A 24,039-nucleotide genomic window follows, 5' to 3' on the forward strand; every position below is an offset into this window, starting at 1 on the left:
GCGAGTCTCACAGCGCGTCTTCACGCGAGTGATGACGGAGAAAACGGCTGGTTATATGCGCACATACGGCAGCACTCGCATGCATTGAACAAAGTTTACAAAGAGGTGAAACAGCTCGGTAGGTGAAGCGAGTTTACCCGCCACAACTCAAAATCAGCCGCGTCTGGCTGGTGGCGGTGCTAATTTCCATCCCTGCCGTGCGCGCTCCGAGCCGATCTCAGACTGAGCGCCCCGTTGTTTTTTAATACTTATGGGGATCAAAATAAATATATCCATAAATACTTTTTGGAGTCAAACTCTTTTGACAAAGCTTGAACAAAATACTTTCAAAATTTAAGACTTTATAAAGCCGTGATAAGACTTTTTAATACTTTATAAGGGTCTTAATTTTCCCAAAATTGATTTATCACCTTTTAAGACTTTTCAAGACCCCGCGGATACCCTGCAGTTTTACCCCAGTGTGTTTCTTCTGTGAGTTTATATCGCTGCTCAATCGTTTTGATTTCTCCACGAATGTCTCTCACAGCGCGAGCCTCAACACGACTTGTTAACGTACCAGAGGCAGAGATACACTCATTAGTCGCTGTTTATGTTGAATATAATAAAAACAACCAAAAAATCTGGATCATTCTCGCGTTTCTGGTTATTTTTATATTTTCTTTGTCCCATTTGTCCCAGACGAAGAATGTCAAGCCCTTGGCTTCGGCTACAGACAGCCGTGTATTCTCCTGTGACCAATGCTTGTCTGTGTGTGCATTCAGAGGCAGTGAGCAACGGCCTTTCAATATAATAATATATAACTGCGTTAATGCGCGATAAAATAATTGTCAGCGTTAATTAATAAATGCGTTAACGCAATAATAACGCGTTAACTTGCCCTATTTTATATATATGCTTAAATGTGCATCTGATTGTGTCTCCTCACCTGGAAGTCTATGGAGTTGGTCCCGAAAACGTCTCCGTACAGCGGTTTCCCCGTCTCATCCACAGGAGGCTTTCCCCACCCGCCGGCATGATACCCGAACGAACAGCTCTGAAAGAGACACACACACACACCTCAGTATGAACATCTCCACATTATAATGGCCTTATTTCGATTGTAGAACGGTTTTTCATGAATGTGTTGTGTAATCAGATCCTCTAATGCGGAGCGATGTGTATTTGTTGTTTGATCAGTTACTTTATGTTTGATTACTGACTAAATCAAATGGAAAATCTCTTCCTTCCTTCCTCTAATCAAACATGACAGCTCAGAGTTTAGCAGATCACTGCTGCAAATATTTACATAATGTTACATTAATTGCGTGTCACAGGCAAACCACAAACGAGCTCACACTCAAACTCAGTTTGAAGCATTTATTTGGCTAGAAAACACAGAGCATAACTAAAAAATTAATACAAATCCCACTGGAAATGTTCTATACAGTTGCTTGCAACTTCAGAATAAAAAAAGAAGCTATTTTTTAAAGTAAACACTAATTGTACTGCATTTTAAAAAAAATATATATACAAGTAATTAGTAAAGTAAAGCATTACTTTTAAATTTACAACAAAATATCAGTAATTCAAATAACTGGAAGATATTGGTTTGTGTGTGAACGTGATGCTTTTAGTAGTTCAAAAAACGTGTGTAAAAACAGATCCAGTATTCCTCAAAATTAATAAAAACAGCGAAACGCAAACCCACAATATCACGCAAACCTGCCATAATTAAATGTTAAATTGAACAGTTATACTTTATGTACTTCATCTCACTTTATTAAGGAGGATAGTTCACCCAAAAATGAAAATTAGCCCATGATTTACTCACCCTCAAGCCATCTAAGTGTATTTCACTCTTTTTTCAGAAGAACCCAATCAGAGTTATTAAAAAATAATGTCCTGCCAATCCAATCTTTATAATGGCAGCCCAAAATTTGAAGCAAAAACAAACAAACAAATGCATCCATTATAAAAGTGCTCCGCACGGCTCCGGGAGGGTTAATAAAGACCTTCTGAAGCGACTCGATGGGTTTGTGCAAGAAAAATATCCATATATAAAACTTATTAAAGTCAAATATCTAGCTTCCAGCTGACCAGCTTCCGTATTCAACTTCAGGAAAAAGCGTAACTGGCACGATGACGACGTCAGACGTAAGAAGGCCTTTATTAACCCCCGGAGCCGCGTGGAGCACTTTTATAATAAAGCATCTAATACTTTCCTCTGAAAAGTGACAAATAGTTCATTTTACAACGATCAAATAGGAAAAAAAAGTTCTACTTATAAAAGTAACATTCCTCAACACTTTTTTCCTGTTTGTTTGTGTGTGTGTGTGTGTGTGTGTGTGTGTGTGTGTGTGTGTGTGTATATGTGTGTGTGTCTGACCTCAGGGATAGGGGCGTTGAGGCCGGGGATCTTCAGGTTGGGGTAGGAGGGCGGAGGTCCGTATCTCTGCATGGCGATCAGCCACGGCGGAGGAACTTTATGAGAGTTCTGCAGAGACGAAATTAGACAGAAGAAATTACAGAAGCGCATAAAGCAAGAGTTGCTTCGTAGCAGCTCAAACAGGAAGAGTTTCTCTGTTGTGTAACGCAGCGCAGGGGGAAGCACTCACCGGTCCGGTGGGCATCCCGAGAGCAACCCTCAGCTCATCAGACAGATCACCTGGCTTCTTCTCCTTCAGCCTCGTCTCAAACTCTTTCCCCTGACAAACAACAGCACGTTTCTCAGAAAGGGCCATCATAATAAACACTGACACAAGAGCCCTATTCGGACGGTATCGTTTCTCGTGGAGTCGTGAGGTATCTTCATCATTTACAGCGGCTAGTCTGTGATTTTATTGCCGTCTGAATCCAGAATGTCAAGAGTTTTCTCCCACCACCCACGTAACAATCCCGGCTGAATTACCTCCTGTTTTTAGACAAACACCGAGGTCGTGTGGTGATTAATTGCCGTCCGAATCTACATCTCCGAGTTTAAGAAGAGATCGCTTCAAAAATAACTATATTCTTTTTGACCCCTGCGGAGCACCGTATCGTTGCGCTTCCCTGTAATTTAAATGCATTTTAAAAGATCTATAGCCTACACTTTTAATACTGAAATGCTGGAAAGTCTTTACAAGAATAATCTTTCATCACCGCTCAATAGAGAAGAAAAACACGTAAGCGTTTGAAATGAGCCGTTATTACAGCAGTAATTATCGTTATTTAGGTTCAATATTCAGCATTGTATTACTTATTTCCAAATTTTTTATATTACATCCTTTTTTTAAACGGGAGATTTAAATAATTTCCTATTATTAGGCCTGTCACGATAAATTTTGTTGGACGATAAACCGGCCAAGATATTATTGCGATAAACAATAATATTGTCGTTCTTAGACCGTTTTCATCTAAAATAATGATAATGGCATAATGCAGGTACACCTTTTCAAAGATCAATCAACTTATTTCTAAAGACTATTTAACACTTAATTTTTTGTTGAATATCCACAATAACACCATATCCAATAAATAAAATGGATGAAAACTGCAATGGATAATTGTGCTTTAGGTGCATATTAGGGGCGGCACGGTTCACAAAACCCGCGGTTCGGGTCGTATCACGGTTTAAGGGTCATGGTTTCCAGTTCTGTACGGTTCTTGTTTTTGTTTTCTTCTTTTAATCATTAGCACTCCCAAAATTTTTTTTTACTTCAGCATATGATATATAGCTAATTATCCACACTTTAGGATACACCATTTAAAAAATATATATATAATGTAATCACTTGACCATCTCTGAGGAAAGCTAGATGAGATTTAACACAGCAAGAGAAAAGACATTGATGGCAAAAAAAGGATATTGTGCAAAAAAGGCACATCATTTCTCTAGAGATAGCAATCTACCTCTACAGAAATGATGTGCCTTTTTTGCACAAAGATGTTACTGAAGAATTACCTTGCATTTTTCAAACTGCCAACTTCAGTGCAGCTGTCCGAAAAAATGACGTCAATGCGGAGAGCGCGAGACCCCATTTGGCTTGGCGGTTTGCACGTCAAATTTTGTAACACTTTGCGTGTGGCTCCACAACCAAAGAAGCGCAAGTTCATGCGAATCTGGCCGAGCATGACGTCTCTCATCACCCAGCTGAGCGTCGAGTATAAACCATTGGTGACACCTCCCCAAGCGGACGAGGCGCACGCACACAGTCAGCGAGAGAAAAACAAACAAGCATGCAAATGGGAATTATCACTGCCGGAAAAATGATGGAGCTCATTTTTTTTATCGTGCGATTAATTGATTTATTCTTAATAAATCCTGTTATTAAATTAAATATTTGATTCCTATTATTCCAAGCTTATGAGATTTTTACAGCAGACAATCATTCGACTGACGTGAGGAGGTGTTCCCAGGTCCGGAGGATCACAAGACTCGCTCCTCCGAATGCACGAGTTTATCTCTAAGGGGGCTGCACATTCATTTTTTTACAGATGTGTGAGGATTAGGGATGGGTACCGAAAACCGGTATTAAACGGGCCCCGGGGGTGAATTTTGAAAGACCGTTGTATTGATAAGCTCGGACGTTATCGGTTCTGCTATCTGTACTTTTGAAAATACACGTGACGAGTGAGCGCGAGAGCGAGAGAGAGAGAGGCGCAAAACGACAGCCCTAATGAGTGAGGACAGAACTAATTCAAACAGCCTGGTTACACTTTAGATCTGTGATAGTCTGATTTTATTTAAGATTTTGGCTTCCAGATTATAATTATAATATTTATGTCTAGCGCAACTTAATTCCCCACAGCAGCAACGCTGTCATTTCTCCCTAAAACTCAAACGCAGAATCAGCAGGATCACTGATTGTTGTAAAATACAGTCTAGCTACTGTTGGTAAATTGTGTGAAAAGAGTTTAATAATAAAAAGAGCGATTAAAAGTAGGGATGGGCATTTTCCCAAAATATTGTATTCGAATATTTGGGCTCATATAAATCGAATATTCGAATATTCGTTTATTTAAATTAGGTATTTTGAGAAAATGAGAGAGATGTTTCTTTTTTTTTTTCTCTAAACATGTCGTCACCATTTCTGAACAAGCTTATGATTAGGCACTGTACACAACACGCTTACTTTATATCTTAAGGTTTTTAAAACATTAAACAGTGTGTAAAAAAATGCCTAAAGAACAAAAGCATTATAAGCTCAAGGAGCACGAGCGCAGAGCGCGTCAGTTAGCGTGACGTACACACACACACACACACACACACACACACACACACACACACACACACACACGTCAATAGGCTATAGCCTACCGACCTGTGTGTGTGTGTGTTTGATATGGCTGATGTGTTTACTTTGTATTGTTTCACATTTTCATGTAGAGAGAAACTATAATATTATTGGATTATGATATTATTCTCGGGTGAGAAAATGCGCCACTGACAGGCGTTGCGGAGACAAAGATAACGGTTAAGTGAAGTTTGAGTGAAGAACTTTGTGTTTTCTGTTCATAAACCCTCAAAGAACTTTAAAGGAAGCATTTGTCTCGAGATCATTTTGCTATCATAAGTTATCTCGCTCTCACTCGGGGTAGCTACAGATTAGCTTACCTGCACTCCTGAGCAGTGATCGCTCATTCCACTGGTGTTTGGATTTCATGTGATTCTCTTTGTGGTGGTGATATTATTATAACTCAGTTTCAGTAATTGATTTCATCAAAAGTAACTCCATTTTGTAACAGCATTTTCAATCTTCATCTAAGTAACGTTAATTCCAAACATTGCGAGGCAGACGACGACATTGTGATCAAATGCACTTAACTTATTAACCTGCTCCACAACGCCACCCAGTGGATTGAGTTATAACGGCGAGATTTAGAGGGATTTCTCATGGATTCACTGTGTAGCCAGTTGCTTGTGACTTTTTATTTTATGTCATCCTACTTTTATTATTTTATTTTACCTTACCTTATTTGTGTTGAAAGAAATATTTTTGTAAATGTTTTAACTTCATCACAACTTAATGTTACCCTTTCATTGTTATTTATGTTTAATTTTCAATGGTTCCAGTCGGGAGTTCCTACCAATTGTTGTAGGTGGGGCCTTAATTAGAGGCGCACCTTAGGATGCGTAATCGCTTCCCCTTTAAGCGTTCGCGCTCAGTCTGACTGTGAATGCAGACGACGGGGAAGTGCGGAGTGAGACAGTAGGCCTTCCAGTGTGTGTGTTTTCTAATTTTGCTCCAACCTAGGTTTTCTTTAAAGGAAATAAATGTACATCCTTCATCTCATCCATGTTTGGCTGTCCTTCTGTCCTGAGGGTACCACTTGATATCTGCTACAACTTACTGCCAGCCAATTAACAAAATAAAATTCGAATTGTATTTTTAGTTTTCGAATGTTAATTAAAGATCGAATATTCGACTATTCGAATATTCATGCACACCCCTAATTAAAAGCACAAAAATATGAGCAAGAGATTGTTACCAAGTCGGCGCGTGCTCCGAAATAGCCGCAACGAGACGAGCAAATTACACTTTCGGTTTCACGCTCGCGTCTAAACGATCAAATGAACACAAACATCTGTGTCAAAATGACCGGCTTGGAGAGTCTCTTAAACACAGTTTGTGTCTAAAATGGACGTAGTTATTATGGACATAGTCGAGAGAAAGTGTAGTGCATCTGCCTATTATCAGTCGCCTATAGATCTGCACATCTGTCTTAAAGAGGCAGTGGTGTAAATAAACATGACAAATTACTGCGAATTAAACAACCAAACGCAAAGAGAAAATCACTCACAGCTCTTGAATGAATAACTTCAGCTTTAATACGCATTAATTTATGCTATCTATGATAAACTGTGCAGTGTTATTTTACATTTGATTTCTAGAAATCTTCCTGAAACTAAAGCACTGTGTAGGCCTATATAATGTGTATCTTTGTTAATTGTGTGTGTGATATATATATATATATATATATATATATCAAAAAGTACCGATAAGAATACTGTTAAAGTACCGGACCGATAAGCAGTATCGATAAGAGTAGTAATACCGTTAAAACATTAACGATACCCATCCCTAGATTTTGTTGAAAGATTTAGTTTAATGTCATTATTTGGAGAAACAGAAACAGCTAGGATGATATAATACGTTTTCAATCTCTCTACTATGTCTGATATCCAAAAATAATAAATGAGATCTCTTTGTAAAATTTCTGGTATCCGGTCCTGAGATTTAATCATAACGGGGACCATTACAGATCAACACGTGCACATGAGAAACAATTATCCTCCGAATACGGCTAATGATGTAACGCAAGCGCACCTCGTAGTACAGGTCTCCGTGAATGGTGAGCTTGGGTTTGATCTGCCATTTGAAGAAGGCGTCGTGCAGCTTCTGGTAGTCTATGTCGATCTTCCCCATCTTGGGCCGAACTTTCTCTCTCATTTTGGTCTTCATGGTTTTGGCGTCTTCCTACAGGGATACAGAGACGTCAGTAAAGCCGACAGCAGCGGGAAATTTGATGAAATGAATTTATCATTCCTCCAGTCTTCACATGATCCGTCAGAAATCATTATATGATGATTTGCTGCTCAAGAAACATTACTGATTATTTTTAAGTTTTAAAACCTTTGTGCTGCTTCATATTTTTGTAGAAATTTAATGATTCAGCATCTATCTGGAATAAAAATATTTTGTAACATTATAAATGTCAATCACTTTTCTATAAATTTAACATGTCCTTGCTGAAGAAATGCATACATTTTCAAAAACAAGAGACAAAAAAAACAATAACAATTGTTTAAAGTACCCGTTATGTTTTTAAAATAAATATTCACTTTCATGCATGTTTGGTATGGTGGTGTGTGTGTGTGCGTGTTGTTCACAGGAATGTTGAGATTCCTGTGATGGGTAGGTTTAGGGGCAGCGGCAGTGTAAGGGGATAGAAAATATGGTTTGTACAGTATAAAAACCATTACGCCTATGGAGAGTCCCCACATTTCACAAAAACAAAGGCGTGTGTGTGTTGTGTGTGTACTGGAGCAGTACCTTCTCCTGCAGGGCTTCTCTCATCTCCTGGATGCCGGTTCTCCGGATGAATTCGGGCAGCTCAAACGGAGGTTTCTCTATGCCCCTCTTGCCCTGCAGGTACTTCCTCTTGAAGCACCAATGGCGCGGCACGGGCACCGTGTTCCTCGTGGCCTTCAGGTGAACCAGCAGCTTGGGCTCCTGCGCAGTCACATCGTGCATCTCCACCACGTCAGGACGGGCCACGAGCTGAAACACAAGAGGAACAGGATGAATTCGGGCAGCTTGGGCAAAGCAATTGAACAGGGGCAAAGCAATTGGACCTGCCATTAGTACTGAAGACAGCAACACTGTGACTGGGAGATGTTTGAGTGCAAAGAAAACAACAAAACGCATTGTAAAAGACATTTTCAGTAATCCGCATCTAAACATTGACCTCTAAGGCCGGAGTGTTTTTAGGAATAAAATGTTATTTGTGACCCTGGAATATAGCACAACGTCGGCAGTGGCCTATTGACCAAACATATCTATGGTATTGATGGCAAAATAGGCTACAGAATAGTTCAAATCGCTAATTGTATTGTTTTTTTATTATTACAATTAGGCCTATATCTGCATTTACGTTAACCTAGAGACTTTCAAACATGAAAATGTCATTTATTAATATGTATTTGTGTCAAAATTACATACAAACATCTTTTCCTATACCATTTTGCCTGGAAACGCTTCAACACGCTCGCATGTAACGTGAAAAATAGGCGTTGGCTCCATTTTTGGCATGCACGCGTTATTTGTTGTTGAGCCGCACGTCATGCAGGCAGTGTGCAAACTCCAACTTGTTAACAAGGGAGCTGAAATAAAAATGGACACGCCACACAACAGAGACGCTCACGCTTGCATTGTGTCCCAGGCCTAGGGTGGTTTTAACGGTTACCTGTTTGAGCTCCGCCACTGTCAGCCTGTTCATCCTCCTCAGTTTCTTTTTGGACAGCTTGGGCAAGTCCTTCTTGGTTTCCTGTCAAACAGGAAGTGGAGGCGTTAGACAGGAATATCATCGGGAGACCATACGAGCTGGACGACTCGTGCGGCCTTCAACTCACCTCGTCGCTGTCATCGCTGTCTCTCTTCTCCAGCTCGAATCCCTTCTTCTTAAAGGAAAGGATTTCCGGCTTCTCGGGTTTCTCCGGCTCCTTTTCCTTCTCCTTTTTCACATCATCTGTCAGCTGGGATAGAAAACCATTCAATGCCACCAGTGTTCATTTTGACAGCAAATTTAGTTTTATTCAAAGTCTTTTGACTAAAATGCCATTTAGTTTTAGTCACCTGAATGTTTTTAGGTGTAGTCGACTGAAATCTAATAAGTTTAGTTTAACTGTAATGCATTAATTGAGCACTTAAGCGACTATTACACTAACTATTACACTGACTATTACACTGACTATTACATAACCGACTGTTACTTGAACTGACATTTAGACATTGTGTTTTTGATATAAAAAAATACACAAAAGAGCTCAATTCAGTGTTTTTTTTTTTAAACAATCTATATATAGTTTTTATAACTTTGTATTTCTGTTTTAGTTAGTAGGCAATATCAGGTTAAGCTAAAGCTTCAAATAAGTTTGTTTATTTCAGTTAACATTTATTTAATTTCAAGTAATGGAGATTTTTTATTGGGTTTATGTAACTGTTATAACCCCGATAATTTATTGAATGAGTGTCAAATACTGGTCTTTCCTCTTGACTAAGAATTCAATGGGAATTAAATTAAATACATTTATTATGTCACCAAAAATTAATATATAATGCTAGCCTTGAAATCTAGACGCACCCTAGCGGCAGCAAATCTAATCTGCCGTGAGTGTCGTCTAGCATCTCTCAATACCCTTCTGAGCTGTAATCGCCTAACTCTGGTCGGGCCAATCACATCGTGTGTAGAGTCGGTGGGCGGGGCCATAATGACGACGGCCGAGTTGCGTTTGCGTGCTTCTAGTAAACACAGAAACTGGCGAACGGCGGCGGTCTTTCGAATCAGCTTTGACCGCGACTCTGGAAGATTTGGAGATGAGCTTTTCTCTGAGAAAAGAACAAAGAACGGCACTGAAGTCATTCTTAAAAAGGGAAGATGTGTTCGGAGTTTAGCCGACCGGATACGGCGGATGTTTAATCTGTCAGCGAGCTCTGCTTCACCTTCGTTGCTCTGGTTGGTTGTAGCGCTATCCTATCGCGTGCAGAGGGAGTTTGAAAGACAACCGTTTATCCCGCCCCTCGGACTGAGCTGTCAATGGTGAGTTTCCAGACCAAACATCTTGATGTGGGTCTGACTTGTCAGGCTAATATAATGAGTGACTTTTAATTATAAACAATCTCAAGATACACCGGGACTCTTATTTTGAAATGCATGTGCCTTACTACTGCAGATGCTCATTAAAGTTAAGATGAGGGAGAACAATCTGCATTGTTACAGCCGTCTAAAACATATTACTACAGTATATAAACATCATAAAGTGAACAATCATTATTCCTCAGCATGAGTTCATAAACAATTACCTGCATAAATGATGTGGTTTAAAGGAGTTAGATCCGCACGTTACAACTCAAATGAGCTCATCGGTTATACAGTACATCAGATCTGACTGGATCTCTTCCCTAATCGTGGCATTAGACTTGTTTTTTTTCGTTGATGAAAATGACAGTAGATAATGGTCTTAGTTTGTCATCCAACACTAGTTTTAATTTAGTTATCGTCTCATTTTCGTCAGTGAAAAAAGGTCGATGACAAATTATTCGTCAATGAATTAAACACTGAATGCCACAACCATTAAAATATAAGACTCACATTTTCCCTCTTTAATATATCAGTGGAGGTCAATGAAATGGGGACGGATGTCAAACTATCAATCAAATATCTAAACTAGAGGTTAGATCGGGCTCAAAAAAATCAAGCCCGACCCTACCCGAGCCCGTTGTGTCCGAGCACGGCCCGGCCCGACACATTAACTTTAATTATGAGCCCGAGCCCGATTTAAACCCGACCATTGTTCAATACGTGGGCGTTTTGACGAGAAGGAGCCTGTAATGAGCGAATCGGACTGGTGAGGCTCATGATAAAACTACATTTAGTTTTCAGTTTTCTCCACAGCGACTGTACAGCCGAATAACATTTTGTTGCAATATTTTCATGTTTAACACTTTGAAGCTGCTTTGAAACAATCATCATTGTAAAAGCGCTATAGGCTAAAGCTGACTTGACTCCGCTCAATAATCCGAAGGCGCGCGCTCATGATCCGCTCACCGGTAAACTGATGTTTGCTCAAATCCAGCTCAGACATTTATCTGTAGCTTACTTTGTTGTAGCCATTAAACAATGTGTTTTTTCCTTCATATTTATGTTTAAATATTATAATATTATTTTTACATTTCATCTGATTATGATGAGTGAAAAGATGATAGAGGGTCAGAAATTATTTTGGTGGTTATATTTAGTTTAATATTAAGTTTTGTTTTGTAGAAAGCATTTATTTCGTTTTGTTTAAATTGTATCTTAATTTTAAAAAAGGTTTCTTGGGCCAATTGCCTGGATTTAATAAATAAAAAGCAAATAGCAGACTATAATCGCGAGGTGAAGTCGTGGGAGTGATCGCTTTCATTTCATCTCATGAACTGGAGCGCGCGTCTCATAAATAAACCGAAACTCAGCAGCTACTCGACTCACAGACATGACAAATATGCGTATAGAAAGCTTGAAATGTCCACTTTTAAACTAAACGATTCGAAGATATTTAATTAACCAAAGTGCAGCGTTCACGCGAGCAGCTCTTGACTCAGAGCGTTTCTGTTTATAATGCTGCGCTCCATCACTGCTCGAGCTGTGAGTTTAACACGCATTTTTACACTAATCCTGACTTGTGCAACTTTGTAGCCTACACATTTGTTTCTTAGTTGTTGTATTAGTTCTTACTTTGCTAAATATACATATAATTTCTGATTATAGCATAGCTTTCTGCCCACCCAATTAGACTGGTGAAGTAGGCAAATGATTAAAAAAACAAACACTTGATCACGGGCCCGGCCCTACCCGACCCGAGGATAGTGCAGGGAAATCTCAGCCCGACCCGGCCCGCGGGTCGGTTCGGGTCAGGTTCGGGCTCGGGTAGAGAATCTAAACTCTAATCTAAATGCGACACCAAATAAGAATCATTCTCTCACATCTAAATGTTTTGCAGCAATTTTAACTCATGAAGTGTTATTTTCGGACTTGGGAGGAAATTTGGGAGCTCTGAAAGTTACAGTTTGTACAGTTTCTTATCTCAAAATACCACGGGGATTTTCTGACATCTTGTAATAAAGCATCTAGAGAGTTGGTCTGACCTTGAAGGCCTCAAAGATCCTCTTGAAGAAGATGAAGTTTGGGTCGTAGATGGCGGGCTCCTCCGTCACGTACTCGATCTCCACCTCCGACTCCGTCTCCTTATCCTTATCGCGGCTCTCCTCTTTCTTCCTCTCCTCCTCCTGCTCCTTCTCCTGCTCTCGCTTCTTCTTCTTGTTCTTCTTCTTCCGGTTCCTGCGCTTGCGGTTTTTCTGCAAGCGAGCGAGAAGGAATTAAGCAAAAGCGTTAGGGCAACGAGAGGCTTGAGAAAACCGGCGAGGAGACCTACGTCTTTTTTAGAAAGGCCGCTTTCATCGTCCTCATCCGAGTGTCCGCGGGCCGAACCGTCCAGCTCAGCCGACTCTTCGTCATCATCATCCTCTAAAGACAAAAAGAGCCACAGAAATTATTTAACAAGCTTTTTAATATTGTTTATATGTAAACTTCCACTACGATTGATTACTCCACACACCCCCAGCGTTCAGATTCAAGAGTTAAAAGGGACTTCAGTGTTTCTTCTACTGGTAATCAGACCTGATGTGCTCAAGTGCGCTCAACTCATAAACACGACCATCAGCAACATTAAAGCCTTGTTTATACTTTCTCCGCTGACTGCACGCGCTCCTCCCCAAACGGACGAGGCGCTTACACTTGATGCGCTCGCCGTTGAGCTTTGAAACGATAGAGGGCGACTCGGAGTAATTGTTCTAGAAACCAGCAGGAAAAAGTGTAGAGAGGAAGTGTGCTAATGTACACAGGTGATGATATTTACTTTAGTACATTTCACCAAAAAGCGCACTACAAAATAATCATGTAAAACTCAGTAAAACGTGGAGGTGTTCGGTCACTTCTAACTTGATCTCTGTTTGGTACCATAGTGAATGAACTGGGCTTAAGCCGGGTGCACACTGTGCGATTTTGGCCACGATTTGGCCGTCTGAGACCAATTTAGCAAATCCTAAAAGATTCCTCAGATTCTAGGCTAAAATCTGACGTCTTTGGTCGTTAGTTTGACATGTTCACCGGCGGCCGATTAACGAGCGCTGCGTTCAAATTTTACCTCAGACGAAATTCTGGCAGTGTCAGAAGATTTGGCACACAATCCTGCAGTGTGACTTCTCCTACGACGACAGTCAAATATCTCCGTTTTTCAAGACAAACTACGACCAAAACGAGAGCTAGAGATTTCTTTGTAGGCAGCATTTCAGCCCCACGTTATATTGCAGCTCACCGTCACCGAGCGCGTCATTGACTGATGATATAAAGCTCTGGACGAGTTTTCTAGCGCGCGTCCGTTTTCAGCGCACCTTCACTATCGTGCAGTCTGACATTAATGCCAACTGAGATCTTACAGTGTGACATGGCTTACATCGGGGATCATGTTTGTACAGTCTGACAAGGGACATTCGCAAAGGATTTTGAAAAATCGCACAGTGTGCAGGACCCATAACTTAAGGGAATAACAGTTTAATATGAAAAAGCGGTGAAGTATCTTTTTAACCATCTCTTAAATATTTCTTAATTTTACTAAACATTTTAGTGTCGTGATTTATTTATTTATTTGATGAAATGTGGATCTTTATTTAAAAGGGCATATTTCTGCGTTTGTAGGGTCATTTTGTAAATATAAGCACCTAATTTGTATGTGCAAACTTCGTGCCGGTGTGATGAGACGTCTTGCTCGGCTAGATTCGCTGAGAACTCGTTCATCTTCGGATGCGGAGCCGCGCGCTGTTACAAAAAAAGTGCTGCACACCGGCAGGCGAAATGGGGTCTTGTGGACCCAACACACACGATCGCCCACTCCACACTGACGTCATTTTTGATCTCCGTTGACGTCATTGTGCGCGCTCATACTGACGCGTCGAGTATAAACAAGGCTTAAGGCTACAACATCCTCCGCAAGAACAGAGAAAAAAGTTCTGGCTCCCAGGGCTGCGAGAACAAAATGAGGTAATTTGTTCTCGCAGCGCTGGTCTGGGAGTTCTCGCAGCTTGTTCTTGACACATCGCCTGAGCAGAACTTTTTTCTTTTGGGTGTCCGAGAACTATTGCGTGATTGGTCAGAAATTTAAAGTGGGCGTGGTTGATGCGGAGAAACGCAGATGACCGGCGCCTGCTTTTCTCGTTAAGTGTGGAATGCACTGGCCTGAACGAACTTTGTTCTTGCCACCTCAAGAAAACTAACACATTTCTTTGTTCTTGCAGAGTGTGTTCCAAGCTTTAAGGCAGCGTTTAAGCATAAAATCAACCCTGAGGATTAGCATTCGTTCCTCATAGTGACCTGTAGGGGCGACGCTGAGCTGCTCCTGCCTCATTTCCTTCAGCTGCAGGATCTTCTCCAGAGCCTGAGGAATCTTTGGCCCAATGCCAACATCTTCACCCTGCCACGCCTGAACACACACACACACACACACACACACACACACACACACACACACACACACACACACACACACACGTCAAGATCAGCGAGGACATTGAGTTAAGTCAAGCAGATCATCCATTGAGGCTTTCAGGGTCTCGCACCTCTCTGGCGTCCTCTCCTGGAGGGGGCGGGACTTTCTGCCGTTGATTGGCAGACTGAGACAGCAAAGAAATACCTGGAAGGGCCGGGCCACCTTGAGTCCCAACTATATTTAGAGTAAAAATCAGATTTAGAGGAGGCAGTTGTTTCAACCTAGTCTTGCTTTCTTAGAGGGATAGTTTACACAAAAATGTTGTTCTAAACCTGCATGACGTTGAGCAAAACCAAAGCTGATGGGCCCTATTGACTTACAATACTATGGCAGTCAATAGGGATGAGAAAATGCAACATTCAACATGCAACTGAAAGAAACTCATACAGGTTTGGAACAACTTGGGGGCGAGTAAATTACAATTTTTATTTTCAGGTGTGCTATACCTTTAAAGGAAGACATCACAGATGAATAGGGTGAACATTGACTAACAGATAAGCATCATACTTCTCCAGTTGATGGATTAATGCCACCAAAATTTGGCATTACAAGTTTTCTGAAACATTCAGTTTAAATATGCAAATGAGATATTATCTACTTAAAGCACCACTGTGTGATATTTTCCCCCATCTAGCGGTGTAAAGGTATATGACCATCAGGGAATAATAGTTTCTGTTCCTCTCAATTCTGATTTCGTTTGAACTCCTACGGTGGCCGATTTAGTCCAAGATTAACACGGCAATCCCCCTCTTCACATTCAACACGGTGCCATCGAGTGTTAAACGTGAAAGGCGAAGCTTGAATTTACGGGTGTGTCCCTCTTTGGCTAATGTACTTTAAGATGAAGGAGCAACATGGCGACCGGCATTCGAACCCCTCACCCGTATGTGTTTTCAATGGCATATTATAAACTTACGAGAATACTTTATTACTTGAAAGAAGTAAATATACATTAATGAGCACATATATTTTTGAAAGAAATACGTGTTTTTAGCTAAGAATAAACTAAAAAAGTTACACAGCATAGCTTTAAATGGGCACTTTTTCAGAGTCAATCTCCATAAATCAGAAAATACTGTTGACAGCTAGAGAAGATTTTTTTTTTCACCATTAGTGTTGTCAAAAGTACCAACCGCGATACCAAATCAGTCCTGAAATGTTAAACGTGGTGCGCAGTGCTGTTGAGCTGTAATTGTAAACACCTCTGATTGGCCATTGTGCTCACCGATGTGCCTGTGATTGGCTACAATGATCAACGCACGAAAGTGTTTGAAACGGAGCAAGCGCTCTGTGAAAAGCATCACTGATGTATATTTACAACATGTTTGTTAAGCGCTGATCATTGTAGCCAATCACAGACATATTTGATGAGCGTGTGAACACAATGGCCAGTCGGGTGTTTTTATTTTTATTAATGCAAAGAACAGACAAATAAATGCCAGGGGTAAATACAACTGAAAGTATAATTAGAGGTTAGACAATCAGGAAAATATCACACATACGACTCAATGATTTTTCAGATAGTTGCTGGATGTAAGAAGAGCGTTCAGGTAAGATTAAAGCTCCTTCCGAAAAATAAAAAAAATTGGGCTTAGCAGCCTGAAATTTACATTTGTGTAAGAAAATACATTTGTGCTACAAAAATAAAAAGGTTTATCAAAGTCAGGTGTTTATGAGTCGCCGTCTGTTCTTTTGACAACACTAATCACTATGTTTTTTAAGAATAAAATGTTGTTTTGTGACCCTGGAGCACAAAACCAGTCATAAGTCGGATGTGTATATTTGTGGCAATAACCAACAAACATGCATGGGTCAAAATTATCCATTTTTCTTTCATGCCAAAAATCATTAGGATATCAAGTAAAGATCATGTTCCATGAAGACATTTTGCAAATGTCCTACCGTAAATATACCTAAAAAGTATTATTAGGAGTAATATGCACTGCTAAGGACTTCATTTGGACAACTTTAAAGGTGATTTTGCACCCTCGGATTCCAGATTTTAAAGTGCAGTTTTATAAAGTGCAATAAAATAAATGTATTTGGGATGTTTTGAGAAAATTTTGCCGGTAGTGTCTAGCCTATTCTCTGATCTGATATTAGTTTGACATGATTAGATGTTTGTGTATAAACTAAAGAAAGCATCGTGCTGACCTCTGAGAGGGGGGATGGGGGGCAGGAGGTTGGGTCGGGGGCCCAGTTCGGGTCCTCTGGGGCCCGGTGTAGCCCCCTGCTGGACTTTAGCAAGTTCCTGCTGCCTCTCGTGCTCCAGAAGCACAGCAGCCTGAGAGAGAGAGAGAGAGAGAGAGAGAGAGAGAGAGAGAGAGAGAGAGAGAGAGAGAGAGAGAGAGAGAGAGAGAGAGAGAGAGAGAGAGAGAGAGAGAGAGATAGAGAGAGAGAGAGAGAGAGAGAGAGAGAGAGAGAGAGAGAGAGAGAGAGAGAGAGAGAGAGAGAGAGAGATAAGACCTTTAAACTTGTTTCAGAGAATACACAAAAAGAAAAACACACAGTAAACGGATCTAAACACACACACTACCACTCAAAAGTTTAAGGTCGGTATGATTATTGATAAAACTCTTCGGCTCAGCAAGGCTGCATCCATTTGATCAAAAATATGTAATTTATGTAATAATGTAATTTATTTCTGTGATCAAAGCTGAAAATATCCTCATTACTCCAGTCTTCAGTGACCCTTCAGAAATCACTCTGATATGATTTGATGCTCAAGAAATATGTATGATTATTATCAGTGCTGGAAACAGCTTCATATTTCTGTGGAAAATGTAATAAATCAAAATGACCCAAAACATTTGAATGGTGGTGCATATCAAATGATTCCCATCCATATACAGCTGGTAATGCTTGCGTTATGGATCAAATTCAGCTCGGGTAATAAGCAGCAAGCATTCACCCGTTTCTGCTGCTCCAGAAGTTCCTGTTCCTTCATCTGCTCGTCCATCCCCCGAGAATCACCCTAAACACACACACACACACAATTACATTAAACACAAGCATTTGCTTTGACTCTGAAGAAAACACGTCATCGTTCATATCTCTGCTCAGTTTTATGCCTAAACTATAGCAAGAATTAAAGGGATAGTTCACCCAGAACTGAAAACTATCCCGTATGCCTCAAGCCATTCAAGGTGTATACGACTGTTCTTTCAGCCAAACACAATCAGAGCTATATTAAAAATATCCTGGCTCTCCCACGCTTTATAATGCGAGTGATTAGAAGCACTCCATCATCCATTCATTATAACAGTAATCCACGCAGCTCCGGGGGTTAATAAAGACCTTCTGAAGTTGAAGCGATGCGTTTGTGTAAGAAATATATCCATATATATAATTTCATAAACTAAAATCACTGTCTTACGGTAACGGCCGTACATGAGTCTAGTTCCGGCGGAAGAGTGACCTCTGACCGGACACAACATATGATGCAGGCGTAACGGCTGTTTCACACACACTCTGTCTGCGGTGTGTATGCGATAAAGGAGCAGCATGAGCTGTTGTGCTCACACACATGCCGCGTCTGCATTGCGTCTGATCCACGGCTGTATCTTTATCGATGATGGACAGATGATCAACTGTAACGCCACCAAAGAGCGCTTGGGCTGAATTAATGTACTAAACCGAGAGCTTGTTCATATACGCATTCATCTTTACTATTTCCCTCAAAAATAATGATCGTGTTGGTAACTGTTCCATGTTATAATTAATATTATTAAATTATTTTACAACACCAGCAAAGATCGTTTACACTCATCTTGTAGGTTGTAAGCATAGCAACTCTAACACACTTTCATAGATGTCACGTTTAAACAAAACGCACTACATTTAAACAACGTTTTATTCAATTCCTTTATATTTACATAGCCCTGTACTTTAGATTTATATATTACGTTGCTCACACAAGTGGCAAATCATGTTATAGTCAATGTTTAAAAATCACAAACTTTTCAAATTAAAACTTACAATAGACAAAAAAATCTATTAACAAGAAATTCTGCAGGTCAAAAATAAATTTGTTTTTCAACCTCTAAGAAAGGACGAGTGCTCGACTTGTCATCATGTCTCCTTGCTTTACCCACGACAAAAAGCAATGAGTTGACTTTGAAACAGAGCAAACTTTACATTATATGAATCTGTGGTGAGATTTCTAGATTTTCATGTAAATACGTGTTTATTTTAATGCGCTGTCACTTTAATTCAGCGCAGCAAAAAATCTCACCCCCCATTAAAAAGCTTGGAAGAGCCAGGACATTTTTTTAATGTAACTCTGATTGTATTCATCTAAAGGAAGCAAGTCATATACACACCTAGGACGGCTTGAGGTCGAGTAAATAATGGAATCATTTACATTTCTGGTGAACTATCCCTTTAAATAGGAGTTTGGCAGTAGTTAGCGAGTAGTGACAGTAGTGTAACTTAACAGTAAAGTCACACATTATCAAGCGTTTCCCAGAGTTCAGTCTCTCACCTGCGCGGCTCTGTCGTCGTGCGGCATCATGCCGGGCGGCTCCATGCCCATGTGGATGGGAGGAGGGCCGCCCATCATATTCATGGCCTGCATCATGTTCATGCCCGGCGGAAGAGGCATCGAGGGCATCGGGGGCATGGGCGGAAGACCGGGCATCTGACAACACAACACAAGCTTTAACACATTTATCCTCAAGTCCTAGTCAAGTTTAGTCCTAATGAAGACACAAACGCATGAATAAACCGAATAACAGTACCGTAGTCAAGCTCTTGTCGTCTCCTCCTGACATGTTCGGCTTGGTTAAGATCATCCCAGACTGAAGACGAAATAAAGATAATAATAATGATGAATGTACATCTCAAAGCTCTTCACAGAACAGACAAAACAGTACACAAAGTTTAAAAGATAAGGAAAATGGTACAAAAAACATTCAAACTATTGATACAAACGTTCAGTAATAAGCTACCCTAAAACATTAGCTTTAAAAATGCTGAGGGATTGAGCTTGCCTCATCTCAATCGGTAAATAAATCCATAATTTTGGAGCCCCAATAATTCCAAGGAAAAAGCCCCATCACCCATCAGTCTTAGATGAGTTTTTGGAACAACTAAAGGCCAGTTTCAGACGAATGAAGATTACACGATGGAGTTTAGGGAATTAAAAGATCAATATTGCGGTGCCAACCCATGTGAAGCCTTGTAAATGAGCATCAGGATTTTAAAATCAACCCTAAACTGGACTGGGAGCCAGTGTAAAGACTGGGAGTGATGTGACCTCTCATCCTAGTTCTAGTAAGGATTCGAGCAGCTGAATTTTGAACTTGCAGCAATTTGTTTAGGGGAGCTTTTGACACCCCAGCCAACAAGACACTACAATAATCGATACGGCTAAAAACAAAAGTGTTAATGAACCACTCTCAGCAACAGAAAAAGAAGTTAGGGCGTAATCTGACAATATTTCTAAGACGAAAGAAAGATATTTTAACAGTCTTTTTTACATGAGGCTCGAATGTTAGATTTGCATCAAAGATCACCCCCAAATCAAGATAGCAAAGCTAGTCAGATTTGCAGTTAAAAAGGATCTCTGAATAGCTTACCTGTGCAAATGATTTCAGCCTGTCTATGAGCTCCTCTCTGGGACCTGAAGAACAAAAAACCATAAATGAAGATGGCAAATAACACTGGACTGAATTAAACACGGTTTTAAATTAGTTTAATATGTGCTGGTGTGTAACTGCGGTGTTTGTGTATACAACGGCTAATCACACTTCTCGTTTACGCACACACATTCACAGCCGAATGTAATGTATGATAACTACCAGAATAAACGCAAATACAGCTTTCCATAAGTCATATTTACATGTACTACACACGTTAGCGCGAAGTTTCGTGCACTAACGTTACAGGCCTGCAGGGCATCAGACGGGGAAATAACAGGCTAACCTGCTAACGCTAGCTTACGCAAGAAAAGCTGAGCGAAACTACGCCACAGCGCTTATATCAAAACGTGTTCATCTCACCCATGTTAGGAGCACCAAACTCGGCCAGTTTGGCCTGCAGCTCGCCGTGACTCCATGTGTTAAAATCTATATTTGATTCAGCGCCCGGCGGCCCGTCGCTAGCCATGATGAAGAAGCTCTACTACGGCACAAACGCGTTCAGACGCGAGGGTTCATGGGAACGCGACGCACTGCATTATGGGGTTTGTTGTTCTTTTTCGCGCAGTTTGACAATCATTGACGCGTTGGCGTTTCTCCCGCAGCAGAAGTTAGTGTTATTTCACTTAAAGCTTATTATAGTTCAAGTAACGAACATATTTGTGTGGTTTTCGTTATAGTTAGCAATAAACGTGAGAATTTCAATGATTAAGAAGATTACGAGTAAAATATTTTGTATATTATTTTACGATGCGTTTACCATGTTCTGCCTCAAGGTGGTGGTCTTTCCAACATCTAAAAAAAGAAGGAAAATAAACTGAAATAAAAGGTTCGTGTTTGAAAAAAGTGTTCAAAACAAACTTTCCTGTTATTTATTTTATACAATTGATAGTGCGCGTGTATTACGCCAAATCATAGGTGTATTCAAACAATTCTAACTTAAACATCTGTGATTTTTTTAAGGTTTAAACGAGCATTTCTATTGTATTTATATTCTTGTGTTATGTATTTATCGAGCGCGTCACTCTGGACGCTTAAACGCGCTCTTTGATTGGTTCGACGCAATGACTACGTCACGAGACCCATCCGCGTCGCGTTAATATCGCTCATCGCGCAGACGCGCCCCGGATCCGCAGGGCGTTTGTGCTGCAAAATCTGATCCGAGTCAAGCTGCGAAACTACATGAACTCCAGATGTTTGAAGGATCGAGCAATAACCAAAACTTCTGGATTATATAATTATTTCTCATAATCGGAAGTGTACTGCAAATCAAGACACGAGGTAAGTCTGAACGCATTGTCTTTTCGCCATCCATGAGACTTTAACACTTTTTGTTGCACTTTTATTGTTTTAATCGCCATCATATATGTTTTTCATGAAGTTTGTGTCATAAAAAAATGTCTGCCAGCCAATAGTCAATATTTTTAGACGTCTAAAGGTGTATGAACTTATAACTTCATTTCCTTGTTTTGCAGTTTCGTCTTTTAATGGCCACTGTAAACTCATAAGATAATGTTTGCATGAATGCATTGACGTTACAAACTGGTAAAATGTTCAATAAACCTTGAATTGTGAATGTGTGTAAGTGAGTTGTGTCACGTTGTGAGCGTTGATGCTTTCTGTTTACATTCAGAAGGATTTGTGGACCATATTTGTGCCACTTCCCCATAATAACATGCGAATTGTTTGAGGTTGAATGCATGCATGGCCTGGCTATTATAAGCCTTTTAAACGACACACACATGGTCAGCTGTTGTGGGGTGGGTTTCTTGACTTCAATGACACAGGAAGTGATGAAAGCGACCATTTCATGTCTAAAATCCACTCTCATGCCTATTTGTTATTGAATAATGGCATTGTAGAAACTTGTTACATGCACTTTACTAAGACAGGAGTTTCAATCTTTTAGATGCCATGCACTCCCAATGATGATCATCCTTATGTGAGGGACCCTCATCCATATGTTTAGTCTATAGGTTGTTGTATAAAGACCCAATATTGCATTGCATGAAAAGTAGTCCTATAAACTTATTCCTATAAAGTCTTAAATAGGATGTAACTTGAGTGCTGTCAGTATCGTACTCGAGTTCTGCCACTATTGACATGCGATCGTATCAGGGAAGGTTAAAAGGTGGAATCAGTGCCACTATTTATATTAGGAACAATGCAGATGTTTCATGGCATGTGGCAATCAAACCACAGAGTAAACTCTCATTGTACACACACACACACACACACACACACACACACACACACACACACACACACACACACACACACACACACACACACACACACACACACACACTGGCATGAAGTGCAGTAGTTGTTTAGGCCGGGTGTTGTCCATGTGAACTCTTTGAGTGACAGATCAGCAACGCCCAAACACACATGACAAAATCCTACCTGTAAGCTGACCTGAGCTCATGAAAAACATCTGCTGTTTGATCCCAGATTATAAAAGAGTGCAGAGAGTTAGAAGAAGCAAAATGGAAATATAGTAGCTCTGTTAAAGGGGTGGTTGATTATGATTTCACAATGTTAGCTTTAGTTAGTGTGTGTTTTTGCTGTTTGAGCATAGACAACATCTGCAAAGTTACGACGCTCAAAGTTCAGTGCAACGCTGGATATTTTCTTATACACAAAACGCTTTTTTGGTGACTTACTTTTTATTAGATTTTTAGAAGAACACAAATATACAACAACAAAACAGATAAGAAACAAATTCTGTAAGCACTGCTTACATAAAACATGAATACTTTAGATGACATAGTTCCCCTAGATATGAATACTTCACCTTTCCAAAGAGATACATCTCCATCCCACTACCTAATGAACACATCACACATAGATTTTACTCTTTGCCAGGCTTGTGCCATTCTTGGTTTAGCTTGATTAAATCTAGCTAAGGAGCATTCCATCGAAACTCTTTTGTGCATAATTCAGTAACCACAGTCTTGAGATATCTTACAAATCGCTTTTTAAGGACTACAACAAACAGCTGGTGGGGACTACAGAGTGCTCCTTTATTAATTTATTTATTATAACATCTGTTAAAAATATATTAAGCCTATAAAGTTCTGCATAATTAAAGGCGTGGCCACTTGAGTGACAGGTGGATTGCCACTATGGTCACACTAGGTGGGTGTGGTTTCAGCAACAAGGCATCTCAGCTCCGCCCGTGTCCCGCCTCTTTGTCCATTATCAGTTATCCGAGAGTGATGCGCTGCCAAGATGGCAACGGCCGGCTTTTAGGCTTCAGAAATGCTCTCCGGAAAACTACGGGTCATATCATGAGCACTTTGTCCATATTGTTTTACAGTTTATGAATACAGTACGAACACAAATGCAATAGCATGTCATAAAAGCAAAATGACCACAAAAAGTATAACCGTAATTAACCTAAACTATACTGTTCTCTCTTCATGCTGCAGATATTCTCTGGCTTTGTGCATCTTACAACATTTCCCACACAAGCGATTTATGTTATCATGACAGAATAAGCTAAACAATGACTTGAAGATAGTTAACTCATAAATTCATCAACTAACCATTCAGAAACATCCTGTCTCTTCCTACATG

The 24,039-nt window shown here is 40.2% G+C and overlaps 2 protein-coding genes across 2 annotated transcripts in view; one reads left to right on the forward strand and one right to left on the reverse strand.

Annotated features, from left to right (window-relative positions):
- sf3b2 (splicing factor 3b, subunit 2) overlaps nt 1-20,983 on the reverse strand; it is a 33,096-nt gene extending 12,113 nt beyond the window's left edge. Inside the window, exons 1-17 of the mRNA XM_067452056.1 lie at nt 20,821-20,983; nt 20,398-20,441; nt 19,558-19,617; nt 19,302-19,457; nt 17,730-17,792; nt 16,973-17,102; nt 14,889-14,992; nt 14,644-14,752; nt 12,650-12,741; nt 12,363-12,572; nt 9,092-9,214; nt 8,926-9,006; nt 8,013-8,240; nt 7,287-7,436; nt 2,595-2,684; nt 2,366-2,473; nt 926-1,033 (exon numbers count right to left, since the gene is read on the reverse strand). Coding sequence (XP_067308157.1) covers nt 926-1,033; nt 2,366-2,473; nt 2,595-2,684; nt 7,287-7,436; nt 8,013-8,240; nt 8,926-9,006; nt 9,092-9,214; nt 12,363-12,572; nt 12,650-12,741; nt 14,644-14,752; nt 14,889-14,992; nt 16,973-17,102; nt 17,730-17,792; nt 19,302-19,457; nt 19,558-19,617; nt 20,398-20,441; nt 20,821-20,926 — 1,962 coding nt within the window. The 5' untranslated portion in view covers nt 20,927-20,983. The remainder of the gene's footprint in view (nt 1-925; nt 1,034-2,365; nt 2,474-2,594; nt 2,685-7,286; nt 7,437-8,012; nt 8,241-8,925; nt 9,007-9,091; nt 9,215-12,362; nt 12,573-12,649; nt 12,742-14,643; nt 14,753-14,888; nt 14,993-16,972; nt 17,103-17,729; nt 17,793-19,301; nt 19,458-19,557; nt 19,618-20,397; nt 20,442-20,820) is intronic.
- Nucleotides 20,984-21,566: 583 nt separating this feature from the next.
- Nucleotides 21,567-24,039, forward strand: part of capn1 (calpain 1) — a 46,568-nt gene continuing 44,095 nt past the window's right edge. The window contains exon 1 of the mRNA XM_067447385.1: nt 21,567-21,738. The gene's annotated coding sequence lies outside the window, so the exon portion shown is untranslated. The remainder of the gene's footprint in view (nt 21,739-24,039) is intronic.

Source organism: Pseudorasbora parva, chromosome 1 (assembly GCF_024679245.1).
Source record: "Pseudorasbora parva isolate DD20220531a chromosome 1, ASM2467924v1, whole genome shotgun sequence".
NCBI classification, from domain to species: Eukaryota; Metazoa; Chordata; class Actinopteri; order Cypriniformes; family Gobionidae; genus Pseudorasbora; species Pseudorasbora parva.